Source organism: Danio rerio, chromosome 16 (assembly GCF_052040795.2).
Source record: "Danio rerio strain M-AB ecotype USA chromosome 16, GRCz13ab, whole genome shotgun sequence".
In the NCBI taxonomy this organism is placed as follows: Eukaryota; Metazoa; Chordata; class Actinopteri; order Cypriniformes; family Danionidae; genus Danio; species Danio rerio.
In genome coordinates, this window is record NC_141036.1 from 50,098,876 (window position 1) to 50,119,502 (window position 20,627).

At 35.4% G+C, this 20,627-nt stretch overlaps 1 protein-coding gene across 50 annotated transcripts in view; it reads right to left on the reverse strand.

Moving 5' to 3' along the window:
- rims2a (regulating synaptic membrane exocytosis 2a) overlaps positions 1 to 20,627 on the reverse strand; it is a 317,393-nt gene that overhangs the window by 3,121 nt on the left and 293,645 nt on the right. For 49 of the 50 annotated variants that reach the window (XM_087287955.1, XM_087287950.1, XM_087287942.1 and 46 more), the window contains 4 exons: positions 4,697 to 4,838; positions 2,768 to 2,880; positions 1,192 to 1,293; positions 969 to 1,108 (listed from right to left, as the gene is read on the reverse strand). In XM_087287955.1, the coding sequence (XP_087144081.1) occupies positions 969 to 1,108; positions 1,192 to 1,293; positions 2,768 to 2,880; positions 4,697 to 4,838 (497 nt within the window). Of the gene's footprint in view, positions 1 to 968; positions 1,109 to 1,191; positions 1,294 to 2,767; positions 2,881 to 4,696; positions 4,839 to 9,745; positions 10,037 to 20,627 lie in introns of those variants that run through there. The other variant, XM_087287991.1, reaches the window with a different exon arrangement.

Consider the following 20,627-nt stretch of genomic DNA (forward strand, 5'->3'; position numbering starts at 1 on the left):
GACAATCTACTGATACTCACATGAGAAATAATTGGCATGTAGTTGCAATGCAAATGTTATGGCCCATTTCAACTGAGTGGTATGGTACACTGAAAAAAAATGTCTGCAAAATTGTTGCAAACAATGTATATGGGTTGAATTTAATCAAACAAATTAAATTGAGCAATGCTCAACTTGATTTGTTTGCTTACATTCAGCCCAAATAAATTGTTTTACAACTACTTAACTTATACAAATTTAGTTTATCCAAGGAATCATCTTTGAATCACTTTTTTTTCAGTGTATGGTGCGGTTTCTTTTAGTACACTTTTATGGCCGTTTCCACTGTCAAAAGGTACCTAAAAGTGAACCGTACCGTAGCACTTTTTGAGCACCCTTTGCAAAGGGTACATAGCATGACAAAAGAGCACCAAAAGGCGGAGCTAGACACGCAGTTGAACGCTGTCGGAAATGGGCCACAAGTCAATAAAATGCGCAATAGGGACCATCAAAACAAAGTGTTACTCTATATTGTATTTATTGTAAGTTTTCTACAGTTTTATACATATTTTTTTTTCTTTTAGCTTTATTAAAATATTTTAGCTTTAGTAAAAGCTAACATATACTATGTTAATAACTATTACTTCACAATAGTTACTAATAATACTATATGTAGTAAATCAGTCACACCAAAGTTGTCACAAATGCTTAACCAGAACAAAATCAATGTAAACCAGAAAATAAGTATCTATAAAACAATAAAAAGCCATACAAATAAAATATTGTCATTTTTAATTTAATAATAGGGATAATTTATTGACACTGACAAAAGTTGTTAGTATTGTTAATGCAGTTTTGGGAAACTGATGTAAAATTTGTATTATTAATAATGTTTGTGGTTTTTCGCACTTAAATTGAACTTAAATATTACTCTTAGAAACGTGCAGATACCCTGAATTTATTTTAAATTTTGTTATTTGAAAACATACCTGTAAAACTTTTCCTCCTGGAGACTCTTCGAATGACAGCTGCTGCTGGTAAAGAGGATCCAGTGTTTTTCTTGCTACTTTTGTTTTCTTTTTGGCTATGCAGGCGCCGTTCTCCAGTAGATACACCTTTACGTAAGGGGCTGGAGCAGAATAACAACAGATGGGGGTTAATCGTGAGCAGTGTCTGTGAAAACAACACCAGAAAGTCTTAAAGCATGCTCACCTGGCAGTGCCTTTGAACCTGGTTTTCCCACAAGGCCTCGGGCTCGGATCACCTCCACCTCTAGGGCTCCTTTCTTTTCCACCATACCGATCTGAATGTCACCTAGACATGAAGGAATCAGGGGTATACCAGTTACACATGGATAACATTGCAGTGAGGGCTTACATTGAGCAAACATTTGTGCAAGTGTGTACAAATATGCTTAGATACAAAACTGCTTTAGAGAAGGATTTATCCACCTTTTTTCTACAGTGCATCCCATGATGCTTTGTGAGAATTTTGTCTTTTTTTCCACTACACTTTTAGAAAATAGGCTAGTTTTACAACTTCACTAGAGTTAAACAGTAACGTTTGACCATTTTTGTTTTCCGGGAACACTTTTAGCTTAGCTTAGCATATATCATTGAATCCAATTAGACCATTAGCATCTTGCTAAAAATTTAAAAATAATTTTAATAACTGTCCTGTTTAAAGCTTGAATCTTCTGTAGTTACATTGTGTGCTAAAACTAATGGAAAATTACTATTTTCTGATATGGCTAAGAACTATACATTTCTGCCGTAATAATGAAGAAACTTTGCTGCTGTACCATGGCTGTACCAAAATCTTATTACACAGTGCCTGATAAAGTTTTAAATATTAAAATGATATAAACAGTTTTTTTTACATTATTTTTGCGCGAGATGCTAATGGTCTAATCCGATTCAATGATCTATGCTAAGCTAAGCTAAAAGTGATAGGCTGAAAGGATTCAAAAAAGCTAAAACTCAGCTGTTAAAGTTTAGGCCAGTAGTCCCCAACCACCGCGCCACCGCCACACAAGAAATCATTAATTATTTCAGTTGTATTTTTTATCTGAGTCTGAACATTCTTTTATTTTGAAAATCTTTTATTTTCAAAAATGACAGCTTTTTCTTGCTTACTTCACTTGAGCGCCCAAATTTAACCCACAAGCTAGTAAAATGAGTAAGAAACAGACATCTTTGGAAAGATTCTTTGCTAAAGGGAAAAGGCCTAGTGATGAACCCATGAACTGCCAATGAATGAATCCGTAACCCATCTGTCAATGAATCAGGTGAATCCAGCATGTCAGTGCCAGAAGAAGATTAAATACTAGAGGTCACAAATGATGGCAGCCTTTTAGGGGGCATTTCCTTATCACGTTTTTTCTGTGCACAAATGTGTTATTTCCAATGGAGGAGAGTGGCTTGCGCATGTAAGAGGCAGGATGCGCTCACTCCTTCCAGGCGCTTTCAGTTGAATGAATGCTGCGAGTCACAAGACAAGAACTGACCAATCACCTTCATACTTTATATGGAAAATACACATTTCAGTAGACTAATTATCTCAGACAAACAACTTTTCTTCATAAAAAAACTTGTATCAGAGTTACAGCAATATTTTGTCATCTTGTCATCCTCTGAGAAAACATTTGATATGGATTATTAGTAGTGCAATATAATTATTTAAAGTGTTTTGGCACAGTTCTTTTAAAAGAAAGGCCAATGCAGTCGAAATAAAGTGTTCATGTGCAGAAATAAGGTGGATAAATAAAGTTTAATAAAGAATCACTCACCCATAGGAGGTGTGGCTAATGTCTGTCTGCCCACCAGCTGGGCTGGGCCAAGTCCATCCAGGAAATCACTGAACTGACTGTCTGAAGAGAGTCTCACTCCAGGGAAGATCAGGCTGAGAGGAAAAACAGATTGATCAGAGGAATTCTAGAGCTCCACTTTCAGAAAGCGATGCTAAAGAGACTGTATTTGGAACAATCCACTGATTTTCAAAGAAAATCATTGTGCATTTACGGTATAGATTCACAGTAAAGAACTATGGGGCGAAATGTTAAGGGAAACTTGTTTGTTTATAAAATCAGTTATATTTGTTATGCCGTACAAAATGTATATTTGAGCTGTAAGTTCATTTATTTCAGTACAATAAAGGCACTATTTTCTATATTTAATGAGTACAGGCCACAAATGCTGTTAAACAACAACAACAATAATAGTAATAATAATTATTATATTAAATACAGCTCCTGTGAAATAATTTTTTTTTCTGCAAACATTTCCCAAGACATGGCATGTTTAACGGAGCATTTTTCAGGCTCTTTATTATACATGTTTCTTCTGGAGAAATTCTAATTATTTTAGTTTGGCCGGAATTAAAAAAAAATAATAATTAAAAAGCAAAGGTCAACATTATTAGCGTTGTTTTTATTTTTTGATTGGCTACAGAACAAACCAAAAATGACTTGCCTAAATAACCAGTCCCATTCATTCATTCATTCATTCATTCATTCATTCATTTTCTTTTCAGCTTAGTCCCTTTATTAATCCGGGGTCGCCACAGCGGAATAAACTGCCAACCTATCCAGCATATGTTTTATGCAGCGAATGCCCTTCCAGCTGCTACCCATGTCCGGTAAACTTCCATACACTTTCATTCAAACACACACACTACAGATAATTTAGCTTACTCAATTCACCCGTACCACATGTCTTTGGACTGTGGGGGAAATCGGAGCCCACCCGAGGCTCGAACCAGAGACCTCCTTTAAATTGCACTTTAAATTTTATATTAGTATTTTGCAAAATAACTAGTAAAATATAATTTACCGTCATCATGGCAAAGACAAAATAAATTTGTTATTTAAAATTAGATATTAAATCTACTATTTTTAAAAAATGTATTAAAAAATATCTTTTTTTTTAAGAAGCACTTAAAGAAGGAAACATTTGAAAAAGAATAAACATTTCACAGGAGGGCTAATCATTTTGCCTTCAAGTGTATACCTCACATTTCATTATTATTATTATATTACTATCATCATAATTACCATATTTATTTTTGAATGGTCATATAAAATATCTTTGTGTACTCTATGTATTTATGCAAATACACATCTAAATTAGCCACTGAACACAGTTGGAAGTCAAGCTTATTAGCCATCCTCTGATTTTTTTCCTTTTCTTTTTCAAATATATCCCAAATGATGTTTAACAGAATTTTTCACAGTATTTCCTGTAATATTTTTTTTTTTTTCTGGAGAAAGTCTTATTTGTTTTATTTCAGCTAGGATGAAAGCAGATTAAATTATTTAAAACCATTTTAAGGTCATAATTATTAGCCCTTTTGAGCAATATTTTTTTCTCGATTGTCTACAGAACAAACCATCATTATACAATGATTGCCTAATTACCCTATATTGCCTAATTAGCCCAATTAGGCCTTTAAATGTCACTTTAAGCTGAATACTAGCATCTTGAAAAACATCTAGTAAAATATTATATATACCATCATCATGGTAAAGATAAAATAAATAAGTTATTAGAAATGAGTTATTAAAACTATTATGATTAGAAATGTGTTTTCGAAATTTCTTAAACAGAAATTGGGGAAAAAATAAACAGGGGGGCTAATAATTCAGGAGGGCTGATAATTCTCAACTGAACATGCATACAGAGATGTTTATCAGTTTGCATGTGTGTGTGTTGTCACTCACTTTCCCTCAGAGCTGTAGCTGTTCATGCTGCCGTCAGTGGATTCTCGGCTGGCTTGTCTTGTCATTCGGCTCCTCATCTCCACAGCCAGTCCCGTCTCTGTGCTCCTCTGGATGGTGCTGCGCAGCTTCTTCCCTCCTGCTTCTGCAGAAACACACAGACACAGAGACTGTCAGTCAATCAGGTTTCTACACATCACCAGCACAAAACCAAACACTGACATCTGATGGTCTGTTCGTCTGTGAAAATAAACGACCAGACACACGTGCTTCTGCTCCCACAGGATGGACTGAATACAAAAACATTTCTTGTTTTAGATACAGTGCGTTGTTTCTACGGTATATCTTTCCTATAGACATCTCTAGAATGTGATTTGACATGACGGGCTATGCAGGTGCATTCAACCGCACTTAAAAGTAATCATGAACTCAAAATAGACTATATTTAAAGTCATGTACTTTTGTAATGTTTAACTAAACTGAATTCTGCTCTCTCTTATTTTTTTTTTGAGGACATTGTTACTGGTTAGGTGTGGGACAACCTGTCAATCACAATAGCAAGCTATGACCATTCAATCAATTCCTGATAACAATGATTTCAACTTTCAACTTTCTCCCAGATATGCATCAGAATAGTGCAACTTCCATTTAAAGAGCCCATATTATATGTTTTTGATAATGACCTTCCATGTAGTGTGTAACAGCTCTAAGTGATGTGAAATATCCAGCTTAGGCTTAAATCTGTAAATCTACAATGTTTAAAACTGTTGATTCATCTACAAAAGAGTCGACTCGTAGTGCTTCAAACGAGTCGTCCCGATAACGAGTCATTGGGTGTTTTGCGTTGACGTGGCTACGAAACATAAGCCCCGCCCAGTAGTTGCGCACGCAAACCCGGGAGATTTGAAACCTGCAGCCCCGCCCACTAACACAGAAATAAAGTGTAGACACACACTGTCGCAGATGCCAGTTGAATGAAGTCACGCTGTGCTCAGATGGATATTATTGAAGGTCTCTACCCAAAGATGAAACTGTGAGGAGTCAGCGGTTGAGGTTTATTTTTGCAAAAATACCTCAGCATTATAGCCCAGCCTTGTGCAGTGCTTCTGGAAACTACATGCTTACAAAGAAGAATTCATCGGCTGTTTGTTTAAGGAAGGATCTGAAAAGACTACTGATGTAACTTAATGGACTATGTCAGAACATTGATCAATTGGATCAATTTCTTCCTCCATTTCACAAGTGTAAGTACGTGCGTTTAAAACTGTTGCCTCGTTTACTCTAGCCTGCAAATTATGTATTTAATTGTGTTTTGGTACTTGTAACTGCATGTACTGTATCAGGTTAACTCTTTATATTCTCATATCGCATGTAAAGCCATGTTAAAAACGCAACGCGTGCCGCTTTGTTTACGTACTTAACATTAAATGCGTTTGTGAGCTGGCGTTCCACTGACGTTTGTCGTTGCTATAGCTATCGTCATCTAGGGGCTAGGAGACTAATGTCGATCTACCCAGTTCTTCTGAGGATAAAGTAATTTGTGTGTGTGTGTGTATGTGTGTGTGGGGGGTGGGGGGGAGGGTGGGGGGTGGGTAGCAGGTAGAGTGTGACAGCTAGGAGACTCGTGTCGATCACCTCCCTAGTTCTTATAGTTTTTGCTCAATAAAATAGTTAGTCGTCTGTATTTTCAAGTCCATCGTCTGTATATACATCCACCCACTGGCAGCCAAAATCTATGCCTTACACTATGAAGCGTGAATGCACTCTGACTACTTTTATATTGTTGATTAGCTGCTGGGCATTTCACTCTGTCTCGCGCTGAAGGCTGTCAGTGTCAACCAATCGCAACAGGCTCTCATTGGTCTAATCAGCGCAGATTAGCTTCGCGCTAAGGAGGAGTTTGGGAACAAATGAACTGCTAAACGATTCATAATGAAGTCGCTGGGATAATTAGGTCAAAATAAATGCAGATTATAAGACCATGAAAGTGTTTTTCGACCCTATTTCATGTATAATAGGGGCTCTTTAAAGGCACAGTAGGCCATTTTCACAGTAAGATATTCACAACAAAAAATAAGGAGTGTGGAATCATGGGAGTTGTAGTCTTCATTACATCATAAGTGACTCCTGCAGTAATCATGCGCTATCAGTGTTAAACTGCTTTCTTTTTTATCGATTAAATATGCAGAGAAAACAAGTAAGTCCAAGGGTGTAGACTAAGCATGGACGGAGGGGATGTGTCCCCACTGATTTTTGAAATGTATGCATAAATGGCTGAATATATAAAATAAATAAACCCTAGGTAAATGGAAGTCTTTTTTAATTGACCTTTTTGTCCAACATTCCTTTAACTTTACATTTGGGAGGGGGAAAGCAAACTTAAGCAAATCTGTGAGCTCGAGTAAGCCATTTATAAGTTGACACCGGCACTTCAAAACAACCAGAATGGCATTTAAATTCATCTAGTGCTGCTAATAGAGAAGCTTTTGTGAATTTGAGGTTTTATGGATATTTTAATTATCTCGCGAAATACATTTAGACATTCTTTTGACTTCTTATGTCTACGTCAACTTACAGTCATTACAGTATTAGTAATCTTTTTGCCTTCTATCTGCTAGTAGCATATTATTTGCAGACATTATAATGATTATAAATGATTCATTGCACAATATTGCCTTTAATCATACTGCTGTTGGCACCCCTTTGTAAAAGCAATAAGTCACTTGAGGCGAAAATCACTGTAAAGGATGTTCTTATTGCTTTATTTAACTTGACGTGGTGAACTGATGCACATGCTGTTCTTTTGCTGGCAGATATAAACGCAGAAATGGTGATGCTCTGAATGCAGAACAGTAGCGAAGGCTACAGGAAGCAGACATGGCTGAGCTGCTGAGATTGAAGCATTCACACACGCCAGGCTCTAGATTCTTTCATTCAATGTCGTCCGCCCCTGCTTATGGCCCTGAGATGTTTCTGAACATAAGCGGATGACGAACATATTGGCGGATGTGAGTGTCCTTTTTTGTACTTTAATGGTACAGTTGTATTAAAGGATGAGCTTGAGCAAGATGTGAAACTATGTCACACGATGTCTGAGAATGTGTCCAGGTTTAGGTCACATTTCGAACTAAACAAAATAAAAATAAAGAAATAATAATAACAATAAAAGTAAATAAATTAAATATACAATATATACTCTATAAATGCATAAATAAATACTTTTTTATGTCTGAAAACTTAAATAAAATGTGATATTTAGGGTCATGCAGTGTAACTAACATTAACGCAAGCAAGCAATTTTTTTCTTGAAATTAATCAAGAGCAATCAAGCAAATAAATATATAACTGAATAAATATCAATAGGATCAATATAATTTCACATTTAATTTTTTTGACAATTAAGTGCGTTTATGTTAAATAAAATAAATAAAATTAATAATAATACTAATAATAAAGTAATAAGTAAAACACAGTATTAATAATAAACGATCAATACATAAATACATTTAAATTAATAAATCAATTGACAGTAATAAACTAATAATTAAATGAATAGAAAAAAAAAATTATCAATTAACAAAATATAAATAAATAAATTAAATAATTACGTATTATTTGCAAGAATTATACATTGATACTTGTGTTAAAAAAAACACAGTATTACGTTAGTAATTTGTTTAATACAATAACAATATAAATCATTAATGTAAAATCCAGAAATGTGCTTTCTTTCAGCAAAATATAATTATTATTTCACTTTTTTTCCTTAAAATTAACTTGTTTAGTGTAATCAAGCAAGCAAATAAACAAACAAAAAATAAAAATAAATAAAATATCGAGGATCAGTGTAATTTTGCATTGCAATTTCTTTAAAATTCAGCACAATTCTTTAAAAATCTTGAATAAAAGCAATAAAATAATAATAATAATAATAATAATAACAACAATAATAATGATAATAAGAATAATAATAAACAATAAATAATAATAAACCATAATAACAACAATAATAGTATTAATAATATATTTTTATTATAATTATAATAATATAATAAACAGTAAATAATGTAATAATAATAATAATAATAATAGTAAACTGCAAATAATCATAACTATAAAAATAACCAGTAAATATTAATAATATTAATAATAATAATAATAATAATAATAATAAACTATAAAAAAACTGTAAATAATAATAATAATAATAAACAATAAATTCTAATAATAAACCATAATAATAATATTAATAATAATAATAAACAGTAAATAATAATAATAAACTGTAAATAATAATAATAATAATAATAATAATAATAATAAACAATAATACAAATAACAAAGTAATGAGTAAAAACAAAACATTCACAATAAATAAATACATTTAAATAAATTCACAATAATAAACTATGAAATAAATGAATAGAAATAAAATAAATCACTGTTAAATACTTTACTCATTATTACATTAGTATTTTGTTTAGTACAATAACAAATCCTTATTGTAAAATCCATTCTGGTAAATTATAGGAGAAATCTGCTTTCTTTCAGCAAAATCTAATTATTATTTCACTTTTTTTTCCTTTTTTTCCTCTTTGGGCTAAAATGAGACCTGCACAACTTGAGATCTGCTCACTGATGAATATATTAATGCATTATGCGGAATCCAGTTGTGCCTGCACAACACATTAATCCAAAATACATTACAAGTCTCATGACATTTCCCATATCAGTGACTGAAGGTCGAGAAATACAAAGCCGAACACTGTGTATAAAAAACAAAAACAAATCAAGCACCTTCAAGGTCACAAACACATGATGATGATGCCGAAATCCCAACAAATCTCCAAAACACACTGACTGGACATTTATCCCTATATAAATTTGTCAGCAAATTATGCATATTCATAACTGCATTCAGATTCATTCATTCAAACTCCACCATAAAACCACCATACTAATGCATCAATTCAATGATGGGTGCAAATATTAAAAAAAAAATATACATGCACAATGCTTTTTTGCAACTCATCGCCATCTTCATCCTCTTACCTCCATCCTCCTCATCGAAAGAATTCATGCATGGGAAATAAACAGCTAGAGCTTCGAAAGAGGCTGACAGACTCATTCGGCTCTGGGAGCGCTGCATGCGACCGCCGCTGCCCGCTGTCGAGGTGGCATCATGGCTCTGTCTACCCATGTTTGCAGTCGGGCTGAAAGGAGAAGGTGCTCTGGAGCTGAGATTGCAGACTGAGTGATCCTAAACCGCATTTACCCCGGCTGGCGTGGTAATTTTTGGAGTCTGAAGCATTTGATGCGTTCAGCGCAGTGAAGTGATCTGCTCTCCTCAAGCTCTCTCCTTTCTAACCCGTGAAGGAGGGGGAGGGGGCGGAGCCTCCCCCTTTTCTTGCATCCCCCCTTAGCCAATCAGCAGCTGCGGTGAGGCTTGATGATTTAAATGCTTCTCCAGGCGCACAAGCTTTACCCAGAGATACTGCAAATGCATGTGTGTGTGCGTGTGTGTGTGTGGCCATTAGGAACCTGAGCATCTCTTGCACTGACTGTCCACATGCCAGTCACCCAGAGTTCACGTGTAACCACAAACACACACACACACATACACACTTCACAGATAATTCCTCCTTTCTCCTGGGCTCTTAAAGCGGTTGGATTTATTTCGCAGTGCTGTGACGTACACGTTTTATCTCAGACCTGCACCTCTCTCTTCATTATCTCCCAGTGTCAATGTTTATCATGGACACAGAAATGGCTGAATCACTCGCTACGACGCCTGAAAAAATATCCCTCTTATAAAGCAGTGCAAATATTTGTATGGGTATAACAGGGATTGTTGTCATATCTAAGTTTTTTTTCTTTAAAGAGCTGCTGTGGATGTCAAGCTTAGAGAGATGGAAGATGCTGGGTGCCTAATGCTGAGGGCTAAAAATACTTGACTTTTTTCTTCTGCTTTATGCAAAGCTTACTGCCACAGTATTAGAGTGCACATGAGGGTAATGTTGGGTTGCATTTTTTTTAGGAGGAGAGGGTATTATAGTCTTATATTATAGTCTTATAATATATATAGTCTTAGTCTTATAGAGGGTATTATAGTTACCCTATTATAGAGGGTATAATATATATACATACACACACACACACACATATATACACATATATATATATATATATATATATATATATATATATATATATATATATATATACACACACACACACACACACACACACACACACACACACACACACACACACATACACATATACATACATATATATATATATATATATATATATATATATATATATATATATATATATACACAGTTGAAGTCAGAATTATTAGCCCCCTTTAAATTTTTTTTTCTTTTTTAAATATTTCCCAAATGATGTTTAACAGAGCAAGAAAATTATCACAGTATGTCTGATAATATTTTTTTTCTTCTTGAGAAATTCCTATTAGTTTTATTTTGGCTAGAACAAAAGCAGTTAACACATTTTTAAAACCATTTCAAGGACAAAATTATTAGCCCCTTTAAGCTACAATTTTTTTGATAGTCTACAGAACAAACCATCGTTATACAATAACTTGCCTAATTACCCTAAGCTGCCTAGTTAACCTAATTACCCTAGTTAAGGCTTTAAGTGTCACTTTAAGCTGTATAGAAGTGTCTTGAAAAATATCTAGTAAAATATTATTTACTGTCATCATGGCAAAGCTAAAATAAATCAGTTATTAGAAATGAGTTATTAAAACTATTATGTTTATTAACTATTTTGCTTAAAGGGGCTAATAATTTTGTCCTTAAAATGGTGTTTAAAAAATTAAAAACAGCTTTTATTCTAGCCGAAATAAAACAAATAAGACTTTCTCCAGCAGAAAAAAATATTATTATCACGGACAAAGCGGACTAAAGAGACTCTACTGTAGATGTCAGCTGTGAATGATAATGTCTGACCTTGTCTAGTTGTAATCCAATCAACCAAAATGCACCTTCGAAATGAAAATGAAAGTAAAAAAATCTCAATTAAGTCTCCTGAGCCAAGGAGTAATACAATTTTCCTCTGGGTTATCACATAGCACTTGATCAATCTCTGAAACCCCTCTATTGCGATCAGTTTTAACATTGGGCACTTGAAGTAATTCTGGGAAACGTGGTTGAGTGATTCATGAGTTTCAGCAGAAACATTGCAGCCTGAGGCCACAAATAAAGAACTACATGAATCAAACACAGTCAGAAGAGTGCAGAAAACATTTATGAATCAGTGCATTCAATCCATCATCCACCCACGCCACAATCGCCACTGAAATGCTGCTGATATCATTGTACAGTCTGTACTGCAGATGCTTTGTGTGTCAACCACATCATTATTTGTGTCAAATAAAAAAAGCCTCTCCATAATGTGAGTATGTGTCTAGTTTGTCGGTCAGCATATGTAATAATATAGCAGTGTAATATATAATTTAAGAGTATCAACTAGCCTACAGTCCCATTATTTGGACAAATGTCAACTGTCAGTCGTGCAGCACTATGGTTCAAACGCTGTCCTTTAAAACACCACTTTAAAGTAGAGAGGACATGCAGATGGAGGATCAGCTCATCAACTCCAAACCATTGAGAACTAGTGTTCCATGGTAAAATGCCAGATTGTAACCCTGTCACACAAATGTGCATGTCATAACATGCTTCACCGCTCATTAAACCAATCAGAATCTAATGTCCCATTCCTATTAAGAGCAAGTTGCAGGTGAATTCACTACTTTCTAAGTGGAAAACTGAATGCTTCACTAGTGAGGAAATGAATTTGCTTGTGTGCGAGATTATAAAGTTCCAGTAGACCATTTTCATAACAACCCAAATTATACCAAAGCCCCCTGGGTCACACTTTACAATAAGGTGATTAGTCAATGTTAATTAATGCATTTACTAACATGAACAAACAATAAACAATACATTTACTACTGTATTTGTTCATCTTAGTTAATGAAAATACAGTAGTTCATTGTTAGTTCATGTTAACTCATGGTGCATTAACTAATGTTAACAAGCATGGAGTTGGATGCTAATAATGCATTAGTAAATGTTTAATTATGATTAATAAATGCTGTAAATGTGTTGTTCATGATTAGTTCATGTTAGTAAATGCATTATCTAATGAACCTTATTGTAAAGTGCTACCGCCCCCTGAGATGAAGAAGGAATGGGAGAAGGTAGCTGTTTTTATACATATGTAGACAATAATATTTTAAATCTTAATCCTTTAATTTTTCATATTTGAAGATGTGTTTGTATGTGTTTGTTTGTAATAAGCAACATGTACATGGAATGTGGACCCGCCGACAGGACCATATCACTAACACGCTCCTTAACCCTTTCACATGTACACTGAAAAAATGACTTTTGCTGTTTGTTTAAACTACTTATTTCAAATGAGTTGAAACCATTCTTAAGGTTTTTTTTTTTTTTTTTTTTTCTGGGGACAACCTAGTTGTTTTTTGTTCAATCTACTTAAATTTGTAAGAAAATGGCCAAGATAACTTTATCGATTTGTCTTGGGGCAACATGAAGTATCTGTGGAACCCAGCATTTTTGTAGTGTACGTTCTAAGGGTGATGGGCACTGCCATTGTTTGGTTTATGCTGCAGGAGATCAAAGCTGCTAGATTTACAACAAGTTTACTCATAATTTTCTCCCAAAATACCTGAAAGTAAGTGGCTGTTTAACTGGGAGAGGAAGAGTGAGCTTTCGAAAAGCGCTGAAGATTCAAGCTGAGCTGCATACAGTTTTTAATGTGTACAACTAACCCTGGCCACACTAGTTACATTGAGTGCATTATGTCTGAAATTGCATGTCTGAGATTGCATATGCAAGTCTGGAGTCAGATACTATTGACATTTTCTGGTAACATTAACAGTGTATCTTATGTGAATAAAAGACATCATCCAACTGTATTTAAAAAAATAATTGTTATCACCATAGACATCACAAACTGTTTTATTTTACGAACTACTGGTTTTGTTTTGCTAGTTATTATGTGCATTTGCATGTCTAAAACCTAAAATAAATGTTATTTAATCTGATCTGTAATCAGATTAGAAATTTAGTAGTTGTTGCTGATGTGCATTTTGAATTTTCCAATCACACCGGTGTGATCATATGTGTGAAAGGCTTAGATAACAACAACAACAAACACCACTGACCAACTAAACGCTAAAGTCAATGGTATAGTTTTCTTTTGTTGTTGTTATTTAACCATTTCATGCGTACAATCACACTGGTGTAAGTAGAATGTTCAGAATGCACGTTTTCAAAGATCTATTTCAGTGGCCTGAAAATAGCAACACACCAACAATGCACCTTAACACACCTCCTTTTAATATATGCATATACACACATAGGTGCACATGCATTTGTTTTTTTTGTTTTTTTTTAAACAAAGTGGTGCAAAACATGGAAATGATACCAGGCTGACACTAAATAAAAAACAAAAACACATGCATTGATTGTATGATAAGGCCTGTAGTGTTAAACTCAGATGGCCCACACAGTCACCAGAACTCAACCCAATTGAGCACTTCTGGGATGTGATGGAATAAAGATCCCAGTATATTGACCCACGTGTTGCATCCAATCATACTGGTGTGATTGGAACATTCAGAACACGTCATCAAGGGTCTATTTCAGTTGCCTCAAAAATAGCAACACATCAAAAAAGCCCCTAATACACATCCTTTTCAGACTAGCAAGCCCAAAGGCATGCAAATGCATTTGCTAAAACAAAGTAATGCAGAACATGAAAATGACACCTGAGCCAAGCTGAAACTAGCAAAAAAAAAATAGAACACTTGCATTGCATGTATGCAAGCGCCCATATAGTGTTAACCTCAAATGGCCTACACAGTCACCAGAACTCAACTCAACTGAGCACTTTTTGGATGTGCTGGAATAAAGAATCCCAATTTATTGACCCACATGTTGCATACAATCACATGGTGTAATTAGAGCCTTCAGAACGCAAGTCAACAATGGTCTATGCCAGTTGCCTCAAAATAGCAACGTGCCAACAAAGTGCCTTAACACACCTCTTTTTCAGCACAGCATGCCCATAGGCGCGCAAATGCATTTGCTACTTAAACAAAGTGATGCAGAACATGAAAATGATATCTGCGCCAGTCTGAAAATAGAAAAAAACCAAAAAAACACTACACTACATACTTGCAGGTATGATAGGGCCCATAGTGTTAAACTCAAATGGCCTACCCAGTTACCAGATCCTAACCCAATTGAGCACCTTTGGAATGTGCTGGAATATAGAATTATAACAAATTGACCCACATGTATTGCATCACTACACCGCACACATAGATGCGAGACTACTGAAAGATGACACACGTATGACTGGTTGTGATGTCCCAAGTAAATTTCAGATTAACACAAGACATCAGTATTGTTCCGGGAGCAGTCCGCTCATGCCTGAGAGATGAGAACATCTCATATTACAGGAATTTCAAGAAGGTCACGTGTGAAAAAAAAAAAAAAACACTGAGATGTAATGACCTGGCAGACGGATGGTGTTTTGACCAACTCAGGCGGCTGTGTGGAGATAAACATTTGTACTGAATGGCATGTTTACATCCTCGACTTGTCTTCATCTCTGCTTTATATCATGCCACACCGGTTCTGAAGAACCAACACAACAGCAGAGAATGTGAAGGATCATTAATACAGGAATAGGCTTCTACAGAACTGCAGTGCCCATCGCTTTTCCGTTCACATTCTGGCTAATATGGGAATGATTTTCAGCTAGAGAACACTTCAACGTGTTTTACTTTATTTTTACCATCTGTGTTCCACCGCAGTGGAATGTGTCGGCATTATAGTCACTGCTTTTAAGCATGGAAAGAAAATTGCAAGGAAATATGGAGGTCAACTTGGGTCGTGATAACAAAAAAAAAAAACACAAAAAGTGTTTGTGTGTGAGGCCATTTTAAGTTTTTTTTTTTTGGTTATTTAAAAGGCACCTTTGATGAAAATCAACTTTTGGAAGCTGTTTGAACAGAACTGTGTGTGTGTATAGTGTGTCCACAGTCATATTGGATATAAACACTGGGACTTTCATCATATTTGATAGAGTATATAATACATTCAGGAGACACTAAAGGCTTATCTTTCATCTTGTAAAAGAGGTAAAATAGGTGCCTTTTAAGATAATTTGCTTTAAATTTAAGCACCTCATGCTGAATTATATACTTTATTAAATTAACAAGAGAAGTTTAATTTAGTTTGAAATAATAAAAACTAATACTACTAAAAAGGCACTATTTGCTAAATATTACATAAATAAATAATACAAATGGCAAAGAAATAAGAATAAAAGTAACAAAAGGTCTTATTTCTACATATATTTTTTAAATGTTATTTAAAATGAAATTAAAATGGTAAAACTAATATTAGTTTTGTGCAATGCTTTCTTGAATGAAATGATTTGGGGCAAAGACATTTCATTTTCATTTAATCAGAAAGAAAATTGTAAGAAAATATGAAGGTTATATGGTCACAATAATATAAACACATTACCAAAAAAAAAAAAATTGTGTAATGATCACTGAAAAATGCCTATTCAAGAGTAAAGATGTTTCTTTGTTATTTAAGATGATTTGCTTCACAATTAAGCACCCCCCATAAGGAATTTTCAATATAATTTAACACGATTCGTTTAATTTATTTTAAAAAAATATATATATTAAATTTGCTAATTATTATTTAGATATTAAAATCTGAGGTCCATTCCGTTTTGGCAACCCCAGATTAATAAAAGGCCTAAGCGAAAAGAAAATTAATAAATGAACATTAAAATAAATATACAAATGACAAACACAGTAAAATGGCTAAAACTTTATCTAAATATTTATTATCCTCAAGCCTTATTTCTATAAATACATATTCCAGATGATCTTTAAAAAGTATATTAATAATGAATTAATAAAATAATACATTCTAATAGATTATATATATAATATGTAAGCATGTGAATGTGACATCTCCGGCGCCTAGACTGTTTGGCCATAGGAGAAATTGTCATGCTCAAATAAGCCCGGTTTCTTTATTTCCTTCACTTTCGTCAATTGGTAAAGCTTTGTTCCTCGCCACTGTCGCCATGTCTTGCATGGCTTGGGACTTGTGGAGCTACACATTGAAGGATTTGCTCTTCAGAGTTTGGACTTTCAGCTGTGAAAATTAAACCACACTGAACTAAACTAAACTGAAGTTCAACTCTGAAAGATAAACTGACACAGTTTCAATTTACTAGAACTTCTATGTTAAGCTGATTTGACACAATCTACATTGTAAAAGCGCTATAGAAATAAAGATGAACTGAATTGAATAATATAAAAATTCATAATATTTTAGTGTAATTTATTTTATAATGAAACTATTTGAGGGGAAATGCATTTCATTATAATTTAAACAATGTCACAGTGTAGAAAACTCCATCATGTGAAATATGATGGAAAGAGCATGAACAAACCCCTGCAGACTGTCGTAGGTTTGTCGCACGTTGCACATCTGGAATGTGAAATACGACCGGACATTTCGTGACAGTTTTCACGAGGCTCACCTCTTTTTTATTTTTTAAATCACCTTCAAGAAACATTAAATAGATGAAATGTCTTTCTCTTGTCTGTGAAGTGATAAACCTCACACTTTCGTTCTCTTAACACGTCTGATAAAGAGAGACGCGACGCAGATGGAGGACCACGACCACTTCCTCGGTCAGTGTGTGTGTGGACAGATGGAGAAACACAGAAAGAAACAGAATAAACTCGCTCCTTCTTTTCTATTGACCCAGATTGAACAAAACGGCATCTGTGCATTCGACGAATTCAACTGCTTTGAGGCTGTGATCGTGATGTTTGCTAGAAAGCAGCCATGTTGCAAGTATTTCAGAGTAAAAAAATAGTTTGACTGAAGATACTGTTGTCTATACATGGTCATCATCATTGAAGATAGTTTGGTTTCCCCCCTCATCTTGCTTAGTAACTCTGGTGTCAGATGAGGAACAGGATCACTGGACTATTTCTCATAAGCATGTTTTTAAAATAAGGAAGTCTATCTATGGCTGTGTCTTTGAACGCATTTATGTGAAGGTCAGACGAGCGGATAAACACTGACTGACTGACTGTAAATCAATTTTATTTTTTTTGGACAATGCCATCACATAAAAGCTGAGAAATTGTTTGTGTTTTGTACAATGTTTTAGAGATGATGCAATACAAGCAGACAATGTAGACACTTATTATAAATACAGCACTTCGGTATGCAGTGAGTCACAATACGACTTCTCTGGTGTGACAAAATAACCGAGTAAGAAATAATAATAATAGGTTGTGACATACTTATAGTGTTAGTCACCATTTACACTAGTGCAGTTTTGTTTTAGCACCAGAACTAAAGAGTAAAGGGCTGCATTGTGTTTGACCAACACAAATCATGCGGGAACAGACGTTTTTAGAGTTTAAAATTAACCGGGAATAATTTGGCGGGGAAAGGTGACATTTGGCATCAAATTTTTGTGTCCTCTCAAAATGTGCGCATTCCTGCATCAGAGAGGGCATTCGATATTAAGTCTGGGACTGCAGTTACTGTACGTTCACACCGAAAGCGACGAGAGCGTCCAAGCTCGCTCTGGCCGCCCTGGCGACAACGCTCTCCGCCTTCAGCTCTTGCGGCGAGAGCGTCAAAACTCGCTACATTGATCTCATATTTAAAGGAGCCGTTGCAGCATATCAGTTACATTCCTGCATAAAACATGTTTCTAGTGTGAAAATGTTGCGCACTTCTTATCAAATTCATACAACAATGGAAGATCAAGTTGCGTGTGGTGTGGCTTTTCTCTATTTATCCAATATGTGTCCATATGTCTGAAATATCCTGAAGCAGCAGTACTGTTTTGTACTGTCACATCGCGTGAGATTCCCGCTTTTTTAAGATAAATTTATATAACATTAATGAACATCAGTAACTCGCCAGTAACTTATTTAATGTATGTTCCTGTAGGAAAAAATTGTAAATAATTGGAAATCCGGCGACCGCAATAATCAAACCCTTGGGAACAACTGTGGTCGGAACCAAAGTTCACAGGTCTGTGTTCTCTGAACTGCTATCAAGCGGTGGACGTCTTCATTCTGATTGCTTGCCGCCGAACCGCGTCATAGCTCATTACCATAAAGTTGACTTCATTTCAACTCTCCTTGACGCTCACGCCGGCAAAGACGCGTCGCACTGCTCCTCGCAGCTTATCGCCGCCTATCGCCGCCGGCTCTCATTGAAAATTAATGACTTCCGGCTACTTTGACGCTCTCGCCGCTTTCGGTGTGAACGTACGGTAAGTCAGCAATATGCTTTTCCTTTTCACGTATTGTACTGGGCCTAGGAAATGATATTGCAGCTCAAACAGTCCCTGATTCACCCCTATGCTTCACTCTTGGCATGCAACATACTGGGTGGTACACTTTTTTAGGGGCTTCTCCACACCGTAACTCTCCCAGAAGTGGGCAAGACAGTGAAGGTAGTCTCATCGGAGAACAATACATGTTTCACATTGTCCACAGCCCAAGATTTTCCCTGCTAGCTCCAATTAAACCTATGTTTGGCATTGACAAGAGGGAACAAAGGTATGGTTATAGCCGCCGGGCCATGTATATTGACCCTGTGGAGCTCCTGACCAACAGCTTTGGTGATGACACAAAAGCTGAGGTAAACATTTAATTCAGCAGTGAGTTGGCAGCTGTGGTTTTAGGTTTTTTGGAAACAATCCGGGTTAGCACATGGATATCACTTTCAGACAGCTTCCTCTTGCATCCGCAGTTACTCCTGTTGGAATGGTGGGTATTGGCAGTAGAAATGGACAAATTTTCATGTCTTCTTAAAATGTGTGAATCCTGCGTCTAGTGTGTTATCAGAGAGGGCGTTCAGTATTAAGTCTCGGACTGCAGTTAGTCAGCAATATACTTTTCCTTCATAGTGATCACACTGTAATAAACTCTGAGTTCCACACAATCAAACAAATAAATTACTCGAACCCGAAGCCTCGAGAGATGAACAGTTCAAAGCTTTTTTAGGCTCTGACTGCATATTTTTGGTTTATGTCTTTTAAGGTAATCAACAAATGAACGAATAAACAATTGACTCAAACACGAGGACTCAAGAAATGAACAGTTCGAATCTTTTTTCAGCTCTGACAGCATAAGATTGGCTTTTGTCTTTCTAATGATGAAACAACCAACCAACTCACTAACCAATGAATCAACGAACGAACCAACAAATGACTCAAGCCAGAGGACTCAAATCTTTTTCCAGCTCTGACTGCATATAGTTGGCTTTGGTCTTTGACATGATGAACAAACAAACAAACAAACAAACAAAGGAATAAATGAATAACTAAAACCTGAGGACTCGAGAGATGAATAATTCAAATCTTTTTCCAGCTCTGACATCTGCATATGGTTCGCTTTTCTCTTCCACATAATGAATTAAAATTTGAACCAACCAACCAACGAGTCAACGAACGAACCAATTACTGACTCAATCCCCGGGACTCGAGAGATGGATGGACGGATGAATGAATGTACGAATGAACGAACAAACAAACAAATGAACCAAACCAGAGGTATAGAATGATGAAGGAATCAAATCTTTTTCCGGCTCTGACTGCATATGGTTCACTGTTTTCTTCCAAGTTATGAATGAAAAATTTAACCAACGCACCAACGCACCAACCAACCAACCAATTATTGACTTAATCCCCAGGACTCGAGAGACAGATGGAGGGATGAACAAACAAACAAACGAATGAACGATTGATCGAACAAACGAACAAATGAACCAAACATGAGGACTCGAGAGATGAACGA